At 40.2% G+C, this 17,132-nt stretch overlaps 2 protein-coding genes across 2 annotated transcripts in view; one reads left to right on the top strand and one right to left on the bottom strand.

Moving 5' to 3' along the window:
• Positions 1–12,253, top strand: part of TRAPPC3L (trafficking protein particle complex subunit 3L) — a 40,032-nt gene extending 27,779 nt beyond the window's left edge. Inside the window, exons 4-5 of the mRNA XM_090280603.1 lie at positions 8,020–8,205; positions 11,773–12,253. Of these exons, the coding sequence (XP_090136729.1) occupies positions 8,020–8,205; positions 11,773–11,892 (306 nt within the window). The 3' untranslated portion in view covers positions 11,893–12,253. The remainder of the gene's footprint in view (positions 1–8,019; positions 8,206–11,772) is intronic.
• Positions 661–5,806, bottom strand: CALHM5 (calcium homeostasis modulator family member 5). Its single transcript, XM_090280602.1, has 2 exons — positions 5,184–5,806; positions 661–1,754 (listed from the first exon to the last, which is right to left on the bottom strand). The coding sequence occupies exons 1-2, from the start codon at positions 5,721–5,723 to the stop codon at positions 1,365–1,367; spliced, it is 930 nt and encodes a 309-aa protein (XP_090136728.1). The 5' UTR covers positions 5,724–5,806; the 3' UTR covers positions 661–1,364.
• Positions 12,254–17,132: the final 4,879 nt, after the last annotated feature.

Below are 17,132 nucleotides of genomic sequence, written 5' to 3'. Positions count from 1 at the left end.
GCATTCAGTGACATCATTTTGGTGATTTGAAATTGCACCATAGAAACTAGCAAACATTTCAAATCAAGCCTTTTTTTTTTTGGAGAGCCTTTTTAAACATTTATCACACCAGTGTTTAAAACTCAAACAATATTTCAACTATTATAATCTCACAGTCCCCACCTTCCACTTTCCCACCTACACACACACACACACACATACACACACCTACTTGACCCCTCATCTCCAAGTTCCCAGGGATATGTTCCAGGTCCTTATACCATGGGGTGTTTTCCCCAATTTGAGATACTGTTCCATGGTAATAAGGAGCTCATCTCTAGGATTCTCCAACTAAGAGACAAGAACTCTCAATGATATAAGGTGTGAGCCACAGGATGAAGAATGCCCATTTTGCGTTATCTCTGATAAACAAAACTGCAAAACAGTTTTACACCAGTACTGCTTTGAACTCTTTCCCCAGACCTCCAGTCAGGACCGACTGACCCATTCGGCACAGTAAGCACTGTGCCTAGTTCCCATACTCGTAGGGATCCATAGAAGTGTTTTTAATTTCTTTTAAAATCTGAAGAAAATAAATGAATGTTTTGTTGAAAAAAATGGTTTAATATATAATATTCATATATTTGTCTTTATAGCAATACAGTCATGAATATGTGTGTGTGTGTGTGTGTGTGTGTGTGTGTGTATTTTAAGGTAGAAAGAGGTCCATGATGGCAAAAGTACCTAGAGCCCACAGAAGTTGTAATACAACCCTGCCCGCAGGGGTAAACCATCATTGCACATTGGAAACATGTGAAAAGGTCTGAACTTTAGGCATTATATCCTTTTAATGTATTATCTTTGAGAACTGATGTCTTCAGATTCTGAGGAAATGAATTTCGAATGATAGAACTTCATACATCCTTGAAGAACAGCAGGATATTTATAAAACAAGGTCTTTTTCTGACCACATTGCAGATGCACTGTGTATACTAGTGTTTAAGAGTAACTGTCTCACTCAGAAGTTGCACTTTTGCCCCCACATGCCATGACCAGCATTTATATAGAGTGGCCGACCTTCTTGCATGAGTCTTGCTGTCCAATCATAAAATCTTAGAACTTGAAGACACTGAGCCCAACCCCCAGCCGATGCAAGAGCACCTTTGTCACTGTCTTTGACCAGTCACTTAACATCAGTTTGAGAACATCCTGACACTGTTAGCTAGCATCTGGGAGCTGCAAAGCTGCTTCCCTTTGTGTTATTGTCTTATAAAGGAACACAAAATGTGAGAAAACACAGATATTCACAGGTTCCTGTCAAAGCAGTAAGAAGATACCAGAAGGAGAAAACCCCTGGACACCATGAGTCAGTGATGGCGGATGAGCTACACATCGTGAGCGGTGCCCACAAGGACCATTGTGGTCTCATCTTCCTCAGGGCTAGGTTCCAGACCATCCTCCACCACCTTATGGAGGGTGCTGTAGTGTTGCTGGTTTTGGTCGAAAGAATGCAGCTCTGAAGCAGCCTCCCAGGAAGCAAAAGTAGGCATGGGGAAGAATTCTGGCCTCTTGTTTTCAAAAAAGCATTTCAGATTTCTCTCACTCAGCTTATTGGCGTAGTCCAGGAATGCATTTTCCAAATGCTCCTTCTCCCTTTGTGTATATGTCTTCCAAAAATTCAGCTGGAGGTAGCTAACTTTAGATCGGCAGCGAGCATAACAAGTCGTGAGCAGGGAGAAAAAAGATGCTGAACAAATCAGGCCCCATCCTAGAATCTTAGAAAGAAAGAAATATTGAGGACATGTAAAAGCAAGGCCACTTCTTAGGGAGCTGGGGTGATAATACTGGGAAGCGTGTGACTAAATTAAAACCACTGTCATTGACATATCTCAGTTGAAATCCTTCATCTTTATTTTTAATAACCTTTTTAAACAGTTAAACAGAGTTAAAGTTTACCTAATTATTCTCCATCCTACCCATCATTGCTGGCACACAAAGAGATAACTGGAAGGCAGACAAATAGAAAAAAACAAAAAGTATAGATCAATCAGATAAGCCAAGCCCTCAAATATATTAGCTGTCAGAGGAAAAAATTCTGTGCATGGGCAAGAGTGGTAATTTGATCAAAAGACCAGTTCTTTAGCCATGTGTTCTCAAGCATTGATAAATGTATATATGTGCCCAGTGACTGATTTTTCCAAGTCCTATTGTTTGCAGGGAGCAGAAACACTTTCTGAAATACCATGACTCTATCCATGATAGAATGAAACAGATGTAATAGAATAAGGAAACAAACTGTAAAACCTGAGAAAACAATCGCAGTCATTTTAAACTTTCAGAACTATTGGTTCTGCAGTTTGATAATTAGGGAGAAAAAAAATTCCTCTTTGAGTACCCACTGGTTCGGCTGGAGTTTTTTCCCCTGAATATTAAAAACAGAAGTCTGAGAAGTTCAACTTATCTTCTAAACTTTTTTTGTTGTTCTAATTATAGTTTTAATAATTGGAATGAATTTCATATTTGGACAACCAACAGAGCTCTTTCTAACTTTCTCTTGACATTTCAGTGAAATGACACTTAGTGTTTCTTAGCGAATGTGCCTATTTGAAAATAGAGACAAAAATCTGCACGGGAACTCATTCAGACCGTAACAGGCCTACAAATAAGCTCCATTGCTTTAAACTGGCAGTTCTCACACTCTGGCTCAGACCACGAAGCCATTGTAAATGTCTTAGACTGCACATGAGTGCCAGCTCCGGATTGGCGCTACTTGGGTTTAAATCCCAACTTTCCCCTTACAGTGGCTGTTCTGTGTGCCTCAGTTTCCTCAATTGTAAAGTCGTGTTACCCACCCCAGAGGGTAATTTGGGGGATTAGATTGAGATGATGTAGACATATTACATGTGCATTCAATAAGCATTAGCTATTATCACATGCTGCTGTTTTACAAATGTCTATGAGTATGTAAAAGCATTATTGAGCTCATGGTAGCTTTCTGTCGTTATGATTAACGAATGAGACTCAGCAACCATCTTGGGGAGGTCCTCATAGTCGCCTTGAATAATTTGTGGTTGGCTACCTCAGAACTTCCTCTTTTCTTTACCTTCTGCCTTCCTCTTTCCCCACAGCCGGGCCTCCTGTGGGCAAGTAGGCCATCTCACCTCAATATCTGAGCCAGTCCTGCTTGAGTTTTAAATTATTTGGTCCGCTTCGGACTCCCACTCTCCCCACGCCCCTGGAAATGGCCTTAGCTTTACCTTGCTCTCACCTGAGTGCTGAGCACTGAGCCCTTCTGTTCTTCGCCAATTCATAGCACCCAGAATCTAGCTAGACAAGGTGGATGCTCCCACCCCAGTCTTCAGTAGTGTCCTAGTGTGCATGAGTCTCCTCCCTCAGGCCCTGGCAGGCTTCTCATCAATTCAGAACACACTATGTGTCAGCAGCTTTATGCCTGCTTATGTCCATTATCTCTACACCTTCCAGCAACCCTCCAAGGTAGATGTTATTACCCTAACTAGGAGAATCTGGAGCTCAGAGTGGTCAAATCACCAGCTCTAGGTCTCCTATACAGCTGGTAACTGGTGGAGTCAGGACTCAAACCCAAGGCCAGCCAACTCCAAGGCTGAGTTCTTTTCACTACTACACTCTAGCTGCCTTAAAAAAAGAGCACAACCCAGCCAAATTTCTTGTTTCTATGCCCCACCCGTGGATGGAACACTTTTTTCACCCCCACCCACATGCCCAGCTATTAGTCTGGACTGTTTGTTGCTCCTGCTTATCTGAACTACTATGAGCACCTGCTATTGACACAGCTCTCCTGTCCACATCTCCCCTGGGAATCAGCTCCAGGTCCTTTTCATTGTGCTGAGAAGTAAACAGGTCAGTGTGTGCAGGCTAAGCTATGACAGCATGTGCATGACTTCCTTGTGTTTGTGTTTAGAGAAGAAAAGCTCACACGTTGATAAATGTTTGGATCTGGCACTAACTGAATGGAGCCTGGTGCCTGGGGACATAAATCATAAATCACTCATTGTGTCATAACACTCGTAATTAATACCTTCCTTCAACAAAAGAAAGAAGATATCTGAGAGCCTGGCATGCTTTTATCTAAGATGTGTTTATGCATTACACCAAAGACTTTGGGTATATTTGGCTTTACTGGTTTATGAAAAGTATATGACAATACTGCCAACCACCTTCGGAATGCATGATTTTAAAAACAGATCTTGCCTTGATATGTTGTTGTAAAACTAAGTTTTTGTTGAAAAAGTAAAATTAGACTGTTTTTCACGCATTTATTCTGAAACAGGTAGCACTGCTGAGTGATTGTGAATCTGTTTATCTACTCTATTGCTTGGTTTTGGTTTGGGGAATGCAATTCCTTCTACTCAGAGTAGGAATTCAGCCTTTCCAGAGGCCAGGGCAAGGCTTCACATCTGGATTTGTGCTCATGTCCCTGGAAGGATGACAAGTTACTTCCCTGTGTCAGTTAGGTAAAGCTATGACTTCCTTTTGTTAAATGAAATAATATCCCAAATCTTTAGCTTCTAAAGTAGTGTAAGACTTCAGCTGTACATCATAAAGAGCATAGGATGTATCCTCCCTGGAGAATATGATTGCTTTTCACTGAAGGCTATTTAAAGACTGCCAATTCCTATATTACATGGGAAAATTATCTCAATCCTGGCAGTATTTACACATTAGAGATAGAAGCTGCTGGAAATCATTCAGGTGAATCTTGGTATTAATTATAATACACGCAACTTCGCAAAGTATTAACTATATTTTAAAAGACAAATGCTGTGTGTGTGACTTTTCTCAGAAACTGGTTTGAAAATAAATAATTGATAAAAGGCAGTAATTTCTAATTAGAGCTCTGCCCCTAACACTCAATTATGAGTTCTATCATGCATTATTTATAACGTCAACCCAGAGAGAGAGTTTTAATGTACTTAAGTATTCACATACACAGAACCCAGAGGCTATTTTCTTTCTGGAAATGTAAAAGGCAATTCAATCAGCAATTTTACAGAGACATCCAACCTCTAAAAAGCTTTTCCTGAGATTATCTTAACACTGCATCATGTTCCAATTTCCATTTTGTATCAAAATGTTCTAGCAGGAGTCAGACTCAGCTTGGGCTGGAAGGAGAACTGAGGGAATACTCCAAGCTGGGAGGAAAAGGCAAGAGTGTCCTTTTTTACCTGAGATTGGGCTTGCAGGGACAGTTTCAGCTCTTCAGTGTCCGTGGCTGTCATGCTGGTTTTGCCACAGGATACTCTGTGGAGCTCTTCCCAGCACTCCCTGGGCTTGTCCTTGCAAATCAGTTCCAGGAGTCCTGAACTTTTTGTCCCGCTCATGGCACATTCATAAAAAGTCCCATTGAGCAAAGCCACAGACAGCCACATCGTTGGAGCCACCAATGAACTCAGAATGATCTGCCCCAGGACGTGGAAGAAGCGGCTGCTGTGGCCTCGGGGGAAGATTTTCCTGGGATTCACGCAGCAGCCCGTGAAGAGTCTCCAGGATCTATTGTTCAGAAAGAATCCCAGGATCAGTAAAACCCAGGCAGGAGCAAAAAGGAATACCAGCCCATACACCACGTTCTCGCTGCTGCAGGGGCACTTAAATGCCACGAGTGAAAAGAGACGCTCGCTTCCCAGGGTCAACAGAGCCATGAAGCTGTAGCCAATAACAGTTTTCTGGTTTGCGACAAATTTTAAAATCCCATTGAAAGCATCCATTTTGGAGATAAGTAAAGAGGAGAAATGCTTTGCCTTTCTTTATTGGCAGAGCCGCTGTGGCTGTGCTGAGGGTGGAGCTCTTTCTTCATCCGGAACAACAGTCCTTCTCAGGCTGAATTCGGCCAGATAAGGAAACAATGTCATTCCCAAGGAATGAATATTTCCCAATCGTGTTTAGACAATGCCTCCTACTGGTGGGTCTGGTGGGTGCCGGGCTGTGAAACTACAGGCAAGACGGGGAGAATTAACTTCAGAAGGCAAATCCTCTATTTTTATGTTATTTCCATGCATTGAGAATCTGAAAGAAATCCTCACTCATACAAATAAAGGTCTAGGAATTTTCCAGCCAGAGAAATCGACATTAGCAGAAATGGGTTTCAGCCAATTGGTCTGCAGCCAAATCAACCTCCAAGCCTGGAGTTTCGTGCTGGTTTTTTTTCCCTCTTGCTATTTGACTTCAGAGCTGGAAGATTCACTTTATAGTCTTTAAAGCTGGCTAGTGTCAGAGACTTGAAATGAATTTCAGGATGTGGGCTACTAGAAATATATGGAAAAGTTTAGGCAGCCTTTGAGTTTTGAATAAAAGACAAAAATGAGGAGAGTCCTCTTCAATTCTTTCCTAGGTTATCATAGTAATCACTTGACTGGTGTCTCTGCCTTTGACGACATGCCCAGCTCACCCTCAATTCTAAATCCACCCTCCATGCTGACATGCGAGGAGCTCCCGCTAAAACAGAAATTTAATTCTGCCTTAGCTTACTCATGGCTTTGGGCCTCCCCACTGTGCACAGGCTGTTAAATGCCAGCCTCCCATGAGCCTTATCATGGCATTTCATGCCCCTGACATGTTCCTTCTACCTAGAACAGCACCACTCCACCCCCCCAACCCCCACTTTGTTCACCTGGCAAACTCTCACTCAGTATTCGGGAACAGGTAGAAGATTTTCCCCTCAGTGATTATTTCCAGGATTGGTTCATAACACAAGGTGGGACAAAAGGAAGTTTCCAGTTGTTCGTATGGAAAATAATACAATAATTAATAAATAATAATACAAGAATAAACTGTGTTTCACATGCTCACAACTGTAAGCCTCCTTTTGCCCCACTCTGTACGTAACATCGTACTTGCAGGACTTAATACACAATCGCAGTCATCTGTTTAATATCTGTAGCCCTCTTTTAACTATGAGCTTTTATAAAACAGGAACAACATTTTATTAACTTGCATTCTGGGTCTAAACATGGTATCGAATACAGCATAGATGCTCATTCAATAATTTTTCAAATAGTTATTGAACTGATACCGTGTGCCAGGTACTGTACTAGACAGGCAGTGCTCATTGAGTATTTATTGAATGAATGAATGAAGAACTTTTAATTAGAAGTACTTCTAGTTAGAAATGAAGGAAATTATTTCTATTTTTCTTCTCCATGGGTGTTGATTTTAAAATTAAGTTAACTAAGGCACTTGAAAGATAATAACATATCAAGCTGATGCATTCCCATTGATAAAGCTCAAATTCCAGGCCTGTGGGTTTTGTGAAAAGATCAGGAGCCAAGGAACTAAGGTATAGTATAACCTCGACCATCTCATTTTACTTCTCTGAATCCGGTTTACTCATTTGTGAAAATGGGAATGAAACAGAAATAATCGTAAAGGTTTCCTCCATTTCTATATTGTGAAAATTTTTAGGCCCTCTAAAATAGGAGACGTTTTTGAGAAGTTACTTTGTGACTCATTTATGTGCCTCTCACCACTACTCTGCTCCTTGTCAGATACTTGTCATCGTAGTGATATGACTCCATCCACTTCCCAAAACATACCTTTGAGTCTAATCTTCCTGTAACGTCCTTTGCTCTATCATTCTTGTTATGGCAGATGTGTCCCTTCTAATTTGAAATCTTATCTTTTACTAGGCGTAGTGTGACAAATATTGTACTAATTCATACTAATATGTTGATGATTGGTCATATTTTAATTTCCTGCCTTCCTAAAGGACATTTATTTTTGAAAAAAATATGTTTTGGAAATAATGCTTAACTCTTTCATAAAGCCATATTGTTTCCTCAGAAATCTAGTCCCTGAAGATGTTCCATAAAATTAAAAGGATTTAAGACTTGCACAAGTCATAGCATCAATACATTTCAAAGCCAGATGTGAGCCGGGACTTCCTGATTGAGAACCCCACGTCCTTCACTGTTACACAGCACTGCCTGGAACAGGGTATTTGGGTGCCCTATTCACAAACCTTTGTTCTAGACCAAGTTTGGGTAATTTTTTCCTCTCTCTTGTTAGGTTGCTTTCAAGATGTACTTGGGAATTACACCAAGTGTGGCCTGTAACAATTCGAGCAGAAATGAGTTTTCCCTGATTCTAGACAAGAACCCTCTGGTGGAGTTTGTGGAAGAGCTGCCGGCTGGGCGGTCGTCTCTGTGCTACTGCAATTTACTCTGTGGGATTATCAGAGGTGCCCTGGAAATGGTAAAGCTCCTACTTCATTTTGCTGGGTACATGTGTTATCTAGTGCTGGGTAACAAATTACCCCAGAATATAGCAGCTTAAAATGACAATTGCTTATTATCTTACATGGTTTCTAAGGATCAGAAATCTGGAAACAGCTTAGCTGGGGGTTGTGACTCAGAGATTTTCACAGCTTAATACACATGCACTCAAGCTGTTGGTCAGGGCTATGGTCTCTGAAGACTTGACTGAGGCTAGAGAATCTACTAATGCTTTTCAAGCCCACTCACATGGCCTCGGTGCCTTGCTGGCAGTTGGCTAGAGGCTTAATGAAGTTCCTTGCCAAATAGGCCTCTCTGTACCTCTAATCACAATGGGTGCTGCCACCCCTGGTGCAAAGTGGGTGGGAGTACCTGAGGGCATGCATGAATAACAGGAGGCAGGGATCATTGCAGGCTATTTTGGAAGCTGGCTTCCACACCTAAATTATTCATTGATTTAACTAAGACAATTATTAGCATCTGCTAAGAGTCACATACTGAATTACAAAGATGAACAAGACACAGTTGGTGCCTTTCAAGAATCTTCTGTCCTATAAAGAAATCAAATGTGTAAAGAAGTATAACTAAGGGCTACAGGAGGACTGGGTTGGGGTGGATGGAAGGTCAGGAAAGACTGCCTAGAAAAACTCTGATCTAGCATTTGAAGGCTAAGTAGGAATTAGGGGAGGTGAAGGCCTTGGGGGGAAGCAGGTAAAGGGAACAGCATGTCAAAAGGCACAAAAACGTGTTTCATTCAAGGAACAAGGAACCTGAATTAGTTTAGTATGACTGACATACAGATTGCAAGAGGAATTGTCATGAGAAAGGAGATATAAATTATTTACAGAGACCTGATATAAAAAGGGATTTATATGACAAATTGGGAATTTGATTTTTGTATTGAAAACAGCAGAGATCCATTATAGGTTTATAAACAGGTGGATGATATTTTGAAATTTGTGTTTTAAAATTTTCATTCCTTTGTCAACAAAGTGAATGAGTACAGGAGAGGACAATGCTGGAGGAATGGGGAGAGCAGTTAGGAAGCTGATCATGGTAACCTCAAGAAAAACCAGATAAAGCCCCGACAGGAGGAGTGGAGAGAAGACCAATTTCACCAACATTAAGAATGTAGAGCCCTGGCTGCTGTGGGTCAGTGGATTGAGCTACAGCCTGCAAGCCAAGTGTCACTGGTTCGATTCCCAGTCAGGGCACATGACTAGGTTTCATATCAGGTCCCCAGTTGGGGGCGCGAGTGAGAGGCAACCACACAGTGATGTTTCTTTCCCTCTCTTTCTCCTTTCCTCTCTCTCTAAAAATAAATAAATAAGTAAACAAACAAATAAATAAATTATTTTTTTAAAAGAATGTAGAACAGATTTATATTAGGTAATCAGTTGATTAAAGGGACAAGTTGAGAAAAAGACTCAAGAATTATTTTTAGGTTTCTAAGCCACCTATAGGGATGGTTGTACTATTAACCAAGAAAGCAAAACCAGGAAATGTACATCTGGGGATAGGAGAGATAACATGAGGAGTTTAATCAGGCAGCTGCTGGGACTGATGTGTCTATACACACCAGTGATGACACACTAAGCAGTTGTTACCCATGTCTGGAAGTCACAGAGAGATGTGGACTGAACAGATGCTGGAACTCTCGAAGAGCATCTAGAAAGAGGGTAGAGTTTAAAAAAAAAAAAAGGAGTCACAGATGGAACCCTAGGAAGCAGCAAAATAAAGTAAATTAGAAAGAGACTACAAAGGCTATGAAGGATACCAAGAAGGAGCAAACAGAGCTAGGAAAAGTACCAGGAAAGAATGGAGTCATAGGAACAAAGAAAGAGAGTATTTCAACAAAAGGGAGTGATTAGTAAGACCAAGTACAGCAGAGGCTAAGTAAAACAGGACCTGAAAAATATTCACAACATTTAGGAATCAAAAGGTCAGAAAGGATGTTGATAAAAGCTGTTTTAGGAAAGTGAAGGGAGAAGAAGACCATCTATCAAAGACCAGTGGTCCAAGGACGGCTTAGGCAGAGGTAATAGTCAACAGAGTCTCATTTTTCCAGAAGCATAGCTATTAGAATCGTAGCCCAGATAGTAGCCCAAGATTAGACATGTGTTGGTCTACCAATAATGAAGCATGAATAAAATTTCAACTATTTGTGATTATTAGGGGAAGGACATCATAACAGGTAATCCAAAAGAGTAGAACAATAGAAATAATGTATTAGTCACACAGATCTTCCACACTTCTACCCTAGCATTCTTTAAACCTTGCCCTAAAATCAATGGCCATGAAATCAAGGAAGGGGAAGGGAAGAGTTCTGGGAGTTCATAGGATGAAGAGAAAAAAAAAAGTTAAAAATAAGATAAAGAAGTCTCCATCTTTCATGGATAATAGTTGACTGTATATGCTGAATGATAATAGGCATCAGACCACATGTGGCCTCAAATATCCAAATAGCTTATGTGTAGTCTCCTTGTCATTTTACTTCCTTTTCTGTTAACTTTTGACAAAGACAAAAAAGATATTATAAAGAAAAAATGAGGATGAATTTAACTTCTGTAATTTAAAGTGCCACCTATATCCTTCTGTTGGGTGGTGGGCATCACAAAGGCATGGTTTTTGCACCCTGTATGAGCCCAATAACTTGGCATACCAAGGTCTGTGGTTTAACAAATCCAGAGTGGTTGGCCAAGGAATTCTTGGTGAGAGAAGAGAATGAGTCAGGTAAGATTTTAATTAATTAATTTAATTTAATTAGGCCTTTTCTACTTATTAGTATTTGCTTTTATTTGATACTTTCACATATCTATTTTCTTTACCCCAATCACTTAAAATAGCTGAGTGAAATTCTATTGAGGGTAGGTCAGCAATACCATGCTGTTCTTATGTGAATATTATTTTGATGAATAGAGAAGTTAGCCCTTTGGGCTTACTTTAATGTCTGGGAAATGAGCTATGCTATACAAAGGAAAAGAAGGCCTTAGTATCAAATATTCATGCCTGTAATTTCAATCTTTAATTTTATATTCATAATTTATTTATTCTATACTTTTTCAAATCTCTCAAAGCCGCAAGTGATTGCTAAATATTGTTAGGACAAGTGATTATTCTATTTAGCTAAGACAGAATGATTTATGCCAAGTCAGTTGGAGAGGATTCATTTATTGTTGGCAGTACTGCTTGCGAGGCACATTGAGTCAAGGCTATCTTTGAGTTGGGAATCTGTGTTCTTCTTGAGATGGACTCATAATTCAGCCCTGGGAGCAAAACTTGGCATGGGCCCACATCTCTAGGCTTGGACTGGACTTCCCATCTCTTTGCAGACACGTGCCACAGAGCTCACACACAGCCAGACCATCCCGGAAGGACACAGAGTAAGGGGCCCTTCATCCACAAAGCAAGCTCTTTTTTATCATTCCATAAGGAAAGTCAACTCCTAATAGGGTAAATAAAGCTGAAAAAAGAGACAGAAAAATATAGAGGGTTTTGTTTTTTTTAAACTTAAATGACATTGACCTTTTTTTCCCCCCTTTCCTAGGTTCATTTGGCTGCTGATGTTACATTCTTGCATGACAGACTAAAAGGCGACAGTGTGACAGAAATAGGAATAACATTCCTGAAAAAGCTAGATGAGGAAAAATACAGACGGAAAAAATGAAGAACAGCATGTAAAACGCCACAGACTGGCTAGCTGAGGAGTTAATATTAGCTAAACATATACAGCCATTGGAATTTTGAGTTGCTTAATAGCATGGTCTTTAAGATTATAGATCAGCCAGAAAATTGAAATGCAGTACACTAGGATATAAAGCTGTTTTTTTCCTTTTGCTTTTAAATCACACATTTTCAATCTCGTGTCAAGATTTCATATACAAAAAAACCCTTACAAGATAGAAAGCATGAATTGCACATATTGCGTAGTCCAGCATAAGCGGTCTATTCGTTTCATTTCTTTATGGTAACAGAAAAAAAAGTATTGTGTCACCCATACAACTGGTATGTTTATCTCTTCTTATAAGAAAAAAATGAATGAAATGATACAATATAGCATCCACTATACATAGTTTCTAGATACTCTACATTGCATTCTCTATAGAAACAGTTCCATTGTAGCAATCTTTCATATTTTTGAAAATCTGTGGATGGGATTTTTCTCATGTTGGCTTCGCTTATAGCTTCAGCTTCCTGAAGCTACTCTTGATTTGTAAAATCAAGGCAAAAGTATTTATTTGGACGTTAATTCTGAAACATTGAAAAATAACATTTAATTTTAATTCATTTTATTTATTTAACTTTTAGATAGCTGGCATTAACCAAATTCTTTCCTTTTCTCATGAAATATTACTGATAGTGAGGCCAGGAAATCACTAAAATGAGAAGTAAATAATGTTTTTTTGAGAATATTTTCTTACCTCAAAGCTTATTCAGTTAGAACTTTTATTATAATTTCTATCCCCTAAAAACCTTATAAAGTATATTATATCTTTGACCAGAACACATTTAAAATTCAAAATGTACTGGATTAAATAAACAATAACCTTCACCAGACCATCAGCATAGAAGGGCAACCTATATGGCAGTCCAGAATCTACTGGATTCTACAAAGAAATCAAATTAAAAATAAAAGTTGCAATTAGTGTGGTATTGTCAGTTAAAACTGCTATGTCATATGGCAGTGACAGACCACAACTAGGACTCAGGAGCCTGAAGATAAGGCCTAGTTCTGTTTCTAGTGGCTTCAGCTGATGCTGACTAGTAGCTGAGCTTGGGTAAGGTGTATAATTTCTTTTTCTCTGTCTCTTTCTCTCTTTGTAAAATGAGAGGATAGTATATGATAAATATCTAAAATTATGTCAATAAACAAATGACATCAATAACCACTGCAATTCCAGCCTTTTGGATTTTAGAAAACTATGGGGAAATTGTTCCCCACCTACCCAGCTGTCTCTTCAGAAGGGCGTTGAGGTAGGAGCAAATAGGGTCACAGAGGCGGCCGTAGCATCAATGGAAGGACCTTTAAACCAGTTCCACAGAAGACCAGGAGCAGAATCTGGAAACTTGACCAATGCAGAGATTTTGGTTATCTTGGAAAAGCCAAAGGGCGAGAAAGGTTTGGAGCAGAGAGACAGTTCACTGATTTCAAGTGGCATCACAAGGTTGTGGCTAATGCTCTTCACTGAGGAGCACTGCCTGTTACCTATTTAAAGTTGCCAAGAATCAGGATTACTTCCCTCAGCAGCCTATACACTTATTTATTGTCTTCTCAAATCTCTCCAGTCCATCCTTTAGTTATTATAAGGCTAGATCTCTTCAGCAGTTGGAATGGACTATTAAGAATAATTGCAAAGTTCTCTCTTCTCTCTGTTTATGAAGGACTCAGAATCTTCCTGCAGCCCCTTTACTTCCTTCTTTGTTCCCGCTTCCATTTCTTTTATTTTAATTGTGTTTCATGTAATAGATATTTGCTAGCTGCCTATATCTTTCTGCCTTCTGATAGAATGACAGTGTTCTGTTCAAGTGCTCAGCATTTATTAAGCAACCCAGCTATGACTTCAGGACAAGTCATTGCCTGGGTACAGCGGTTCATTCCCGGTTTAAAACCACCCCCTTGACAGCCATATATAAGCCAGTCAGGACATGGTATTCCCCAGACCACAGGACAAGGATTGTTGGACTGAAGAGAAGAAAAGCCTACCTGTTAACATGAGCCAATAAACTTACTGTAATATTAAGAGAGTAGATTGGGTTTCTGTTACAGCAATGAAACAAAGTTCATTGCATTATAAATATGATAGATAATTTGCAGCATACTGGAGAATATCAAAGAGAACTGTTCATTATTACATTGTCACATAGTTGAATGCTCAACAAAATAAAATTTGTGTTTACAATAGCACCCCTGCGCACAGAGATAAAAGGGTTACAGAAGGGAGGAAAGAGGAAGTTGCACACAGTTTGCCCCTACCAGCACACAAGTCCCAGAAAAGGGAGATTCTATAGAGAGAAGGCATTTTATATCAATGCAGTGGGAGCTCTTTCCAAACAAAAAACAAAACAAAACAGAACAAAAAGAACCTCATACATTTCAGGTCCCTGCTCCAACTATTTCCAATGGAAACAGAGTCACTTGAGGATTCCAAAGTCAGAACAATCTTGTGACCTCTGGAGCCTCCCAGTGGCCTAAATCTTTCAAGACAGCAGATTGTATGTAGTGACTTGCCATTTCAGTATAGCATGTGAATCACTAGACTTTAATGACTTGAAAGAGAAAATTCTAATTCCCAGTGTTCTATACATGCCAAACTATGTAAGCCCCTGGAAATGCTGCTGTCTTGGTTTTGAATTCAATTAAGATTTTAATCAGGCACTAGGCACACTAATTATGTGATATGTCACTTACTTTTCACAACAACCACTGAGGCATTAGGTAACACAGAAGGAGGAGTTGGATGGGAAACTAAAAGAGTTTCAATTTGCCGGCTCTTTAAGCGCATGGTGATGAGCGGCTGGCGGCTGGCGAGTAAGGGGAGCTGGCCATGGCTCCAGCGTGGGAGGCTGAGTCAGAGCCCACAGGGCGGAGCCAGCGGAGGAAAGGAGCTCATAAGTTTGGAATCTTTTGAGACTGGGGTGCCTCTGAAACATCTAAACAGCTCCAGGCCTCAGAAGAGGGGTGATGAGTATGTGGATGATAGTAAAGGCAGCAGCATCTGAGGAAAGCATGGACTTGAGAAAGTGTAAGGATCAAAAACAGAATCTTGAGGAAAAAGACACCATTCAAAGGGCAGCAGAGAAAGAAAAGCACAAATAAGGCCAAACTTTCAGTCAGAGTTGTACGTGGGAGAAATCGATGACACTGAAGCCAGGAGAGTTTCAGGGACAATAGAATGGTCAGGGTATATGACACAGAAAAGCCTAAAAAGGGGCATTTAATTTGATAAGGAAAAGGTCTTTGCCCCAGAGCCATTGCAGGGCAAGATGGAGGAAGTGGCCTTCTTGTGTTGAATTGAAGAATCGGCGGGAGGGGAGATACTGTTTCCCTAACAGGCCACCAATGCTTCCCTCATCCTTTCGCTGGCAAACTTGACTATAAATGGAAACAGACGTAAGATGGTTACTCAGCACCAAGTTAGACTGTCTATTCTTATTTTTTTAGAATGCAGGCATTTAAAAATATAGGACAGAGGGAATGACTGATGAAGCAAGGTGGTGAGGAGGTGGAGGAGGATGAGATCCAGATTATAAGAGAAAGATTTGGCTCTGAACTGTATCAGGACACCCTCTTCCCCTAGGAAAAGACCAATGAAGATGAGCGGGGGCATAAATGGGGATGGGATTGAAAGTGTTAGGGAAGACCTCGAAAGAGTTCGTGATTGTTGCTCAATCTTCCCCGCGAGGCAGGATTCAAGGTCTATGTGGAGAGGCTGGATGACATTCTTCCGCTGTAAACCACAGCTCATACTTGCTGCCAGCACCCCTGGAAGCAGAAAACACCCCAGACTTCATGTTGAACAATCATAATGTTACAGAAACAGGGGAGTCCAAAAACAAACCCCAGAGTTTGGGGCTGGGAGATAGGGAGCAGGAAGCAGCTTTCAGGATGCCCTTGCATGCCTGGAGCTAGTGGCTGGATACATTGTTGCAAAGATCTGCTTTACTTCCAAGACTCAGGAAGATGGGAGGGATCTTGGACTGTGGGCTGGTATGGAAGAAGCAGACAGAGCCTACGTATGGTTCTGCGAATGATCAGAACTGTTTGCAACACCCACTGCGTGAGAGGACGCAGGGGGAGAGAGGAGGCAGGGAGGGAGAGAGAAGGAGCTGCGGACATTTTTGGGCTGGCTCTGGCTCTAGGAGGCTCTCTCTCTCAGGCTCTCCTGGCCCTCACGCCCTCGCTCTCTGGCTCTTGTGGGCTCCCTCCATCTGACTTGGAGCAGGGGTCTCCAGGCGGCTTTAAGAAGAGGCTCTCGCCAGGCTGCTTTGAGAAGGAGAGGAGATCCATGCGGTTTGCAGGAAGAAGGCAGTTTACAAGGAGGATGAGAATCCAGGCGGCCCTGAATTGAGAGCTGGAGGGCACCAGAGCACAGAATTGGATAACAACCTTCTTTCCCTAAATATCCCTTGAATCAATTTCCCAGTTTCCCTTTACACTGTCACTGCCTTAGTTTTCATCCTTACCACCAGCAACAATGGCTTTCTCTTCTTGCAGTCCCTGAAAATCAACTCCATTTTGTTAATTATGTGATGTGTGATATTGTGGTTATTTAGGATGTCATCATTTTTTAAAGATATATATTAAACAATTTTGGGAAAATGGTTACATCTACATTTTTTGTAAAACTAATTTACAAAAAGAATGATATCATATGCAAAATACTAAGTGTAGGCACATGCACAAGACTATTCATTTGTATCAATAAAGGAATAAAAACAACTTAATGTCTATCAATAAAGGACTGATTGATTAAAATATAGCATATCCACAAAAATGGAGTACTATACTACTATAAAAAGAAATAAGCAAGATCTTATTTATTGTACAGCATGATGACTTCTAGAATATATTAAGTGAAAAAAGAAGGTAGAGGAAAGTGTACATAGTAACTAACATTTATCTAAGAAAGGTGGGTTGCAAATAATTTTATATATATATATATTTTTTTTTTTTAAATGGAAGGCTTAACCAAAAACATTTTTTAAAAGTTACCAATTTGAGGGAGAGAAGAATGTGGAAGCAACAAGGATAAAAGCTAGACTTCTCAAAATACATCTTGTTTGAGTAACTTTGTAGCCATGCAATCATTTTACACAATAATTAAACATTTTAAATTAAAAGCAATCTTCACAGATGAAAGAGAAATTAAATAAACCTAACTGTGTATTGAATTAATAGCAAAAAAT

The sequence above is a fragment of the Furipterus horrens genome, unplaced genomic scaffold, assembly GCF_987537825.1.
Source record: "Furipterus horrens unplaced genomic scaffold, mFurHor1.1.pri manual_scaffold_6, whole genome shotgun sequence".
NCBI lineage: Eukaryota > Metazoa > Chordata > Mammalia > Chiroptera > Furipteridae > Furipterus > Furipterus horrens.
The sequence above is the reverse complement of the archived record's forward strand: the minus strand, read 5'-3'. Positions and strand labels throughout refer to the sequence as shown.

Coding starts and splice junctions, on each gene's coding strand:
- CALHM5 (XM_090280602.1), bottom strand. CDS start 5,723: ATGGATGCTTTCAATGGGATTTTAAAATTTGTCGCAAACCAGAAAACT. Junction 1,755..5,183: donor CCCTGCAAGCCCAATCTCAG/GTAAAAAAGGAC, acceptor TTTCTTTCTAAG/ATTCTAGGATGGGGCCTGAT.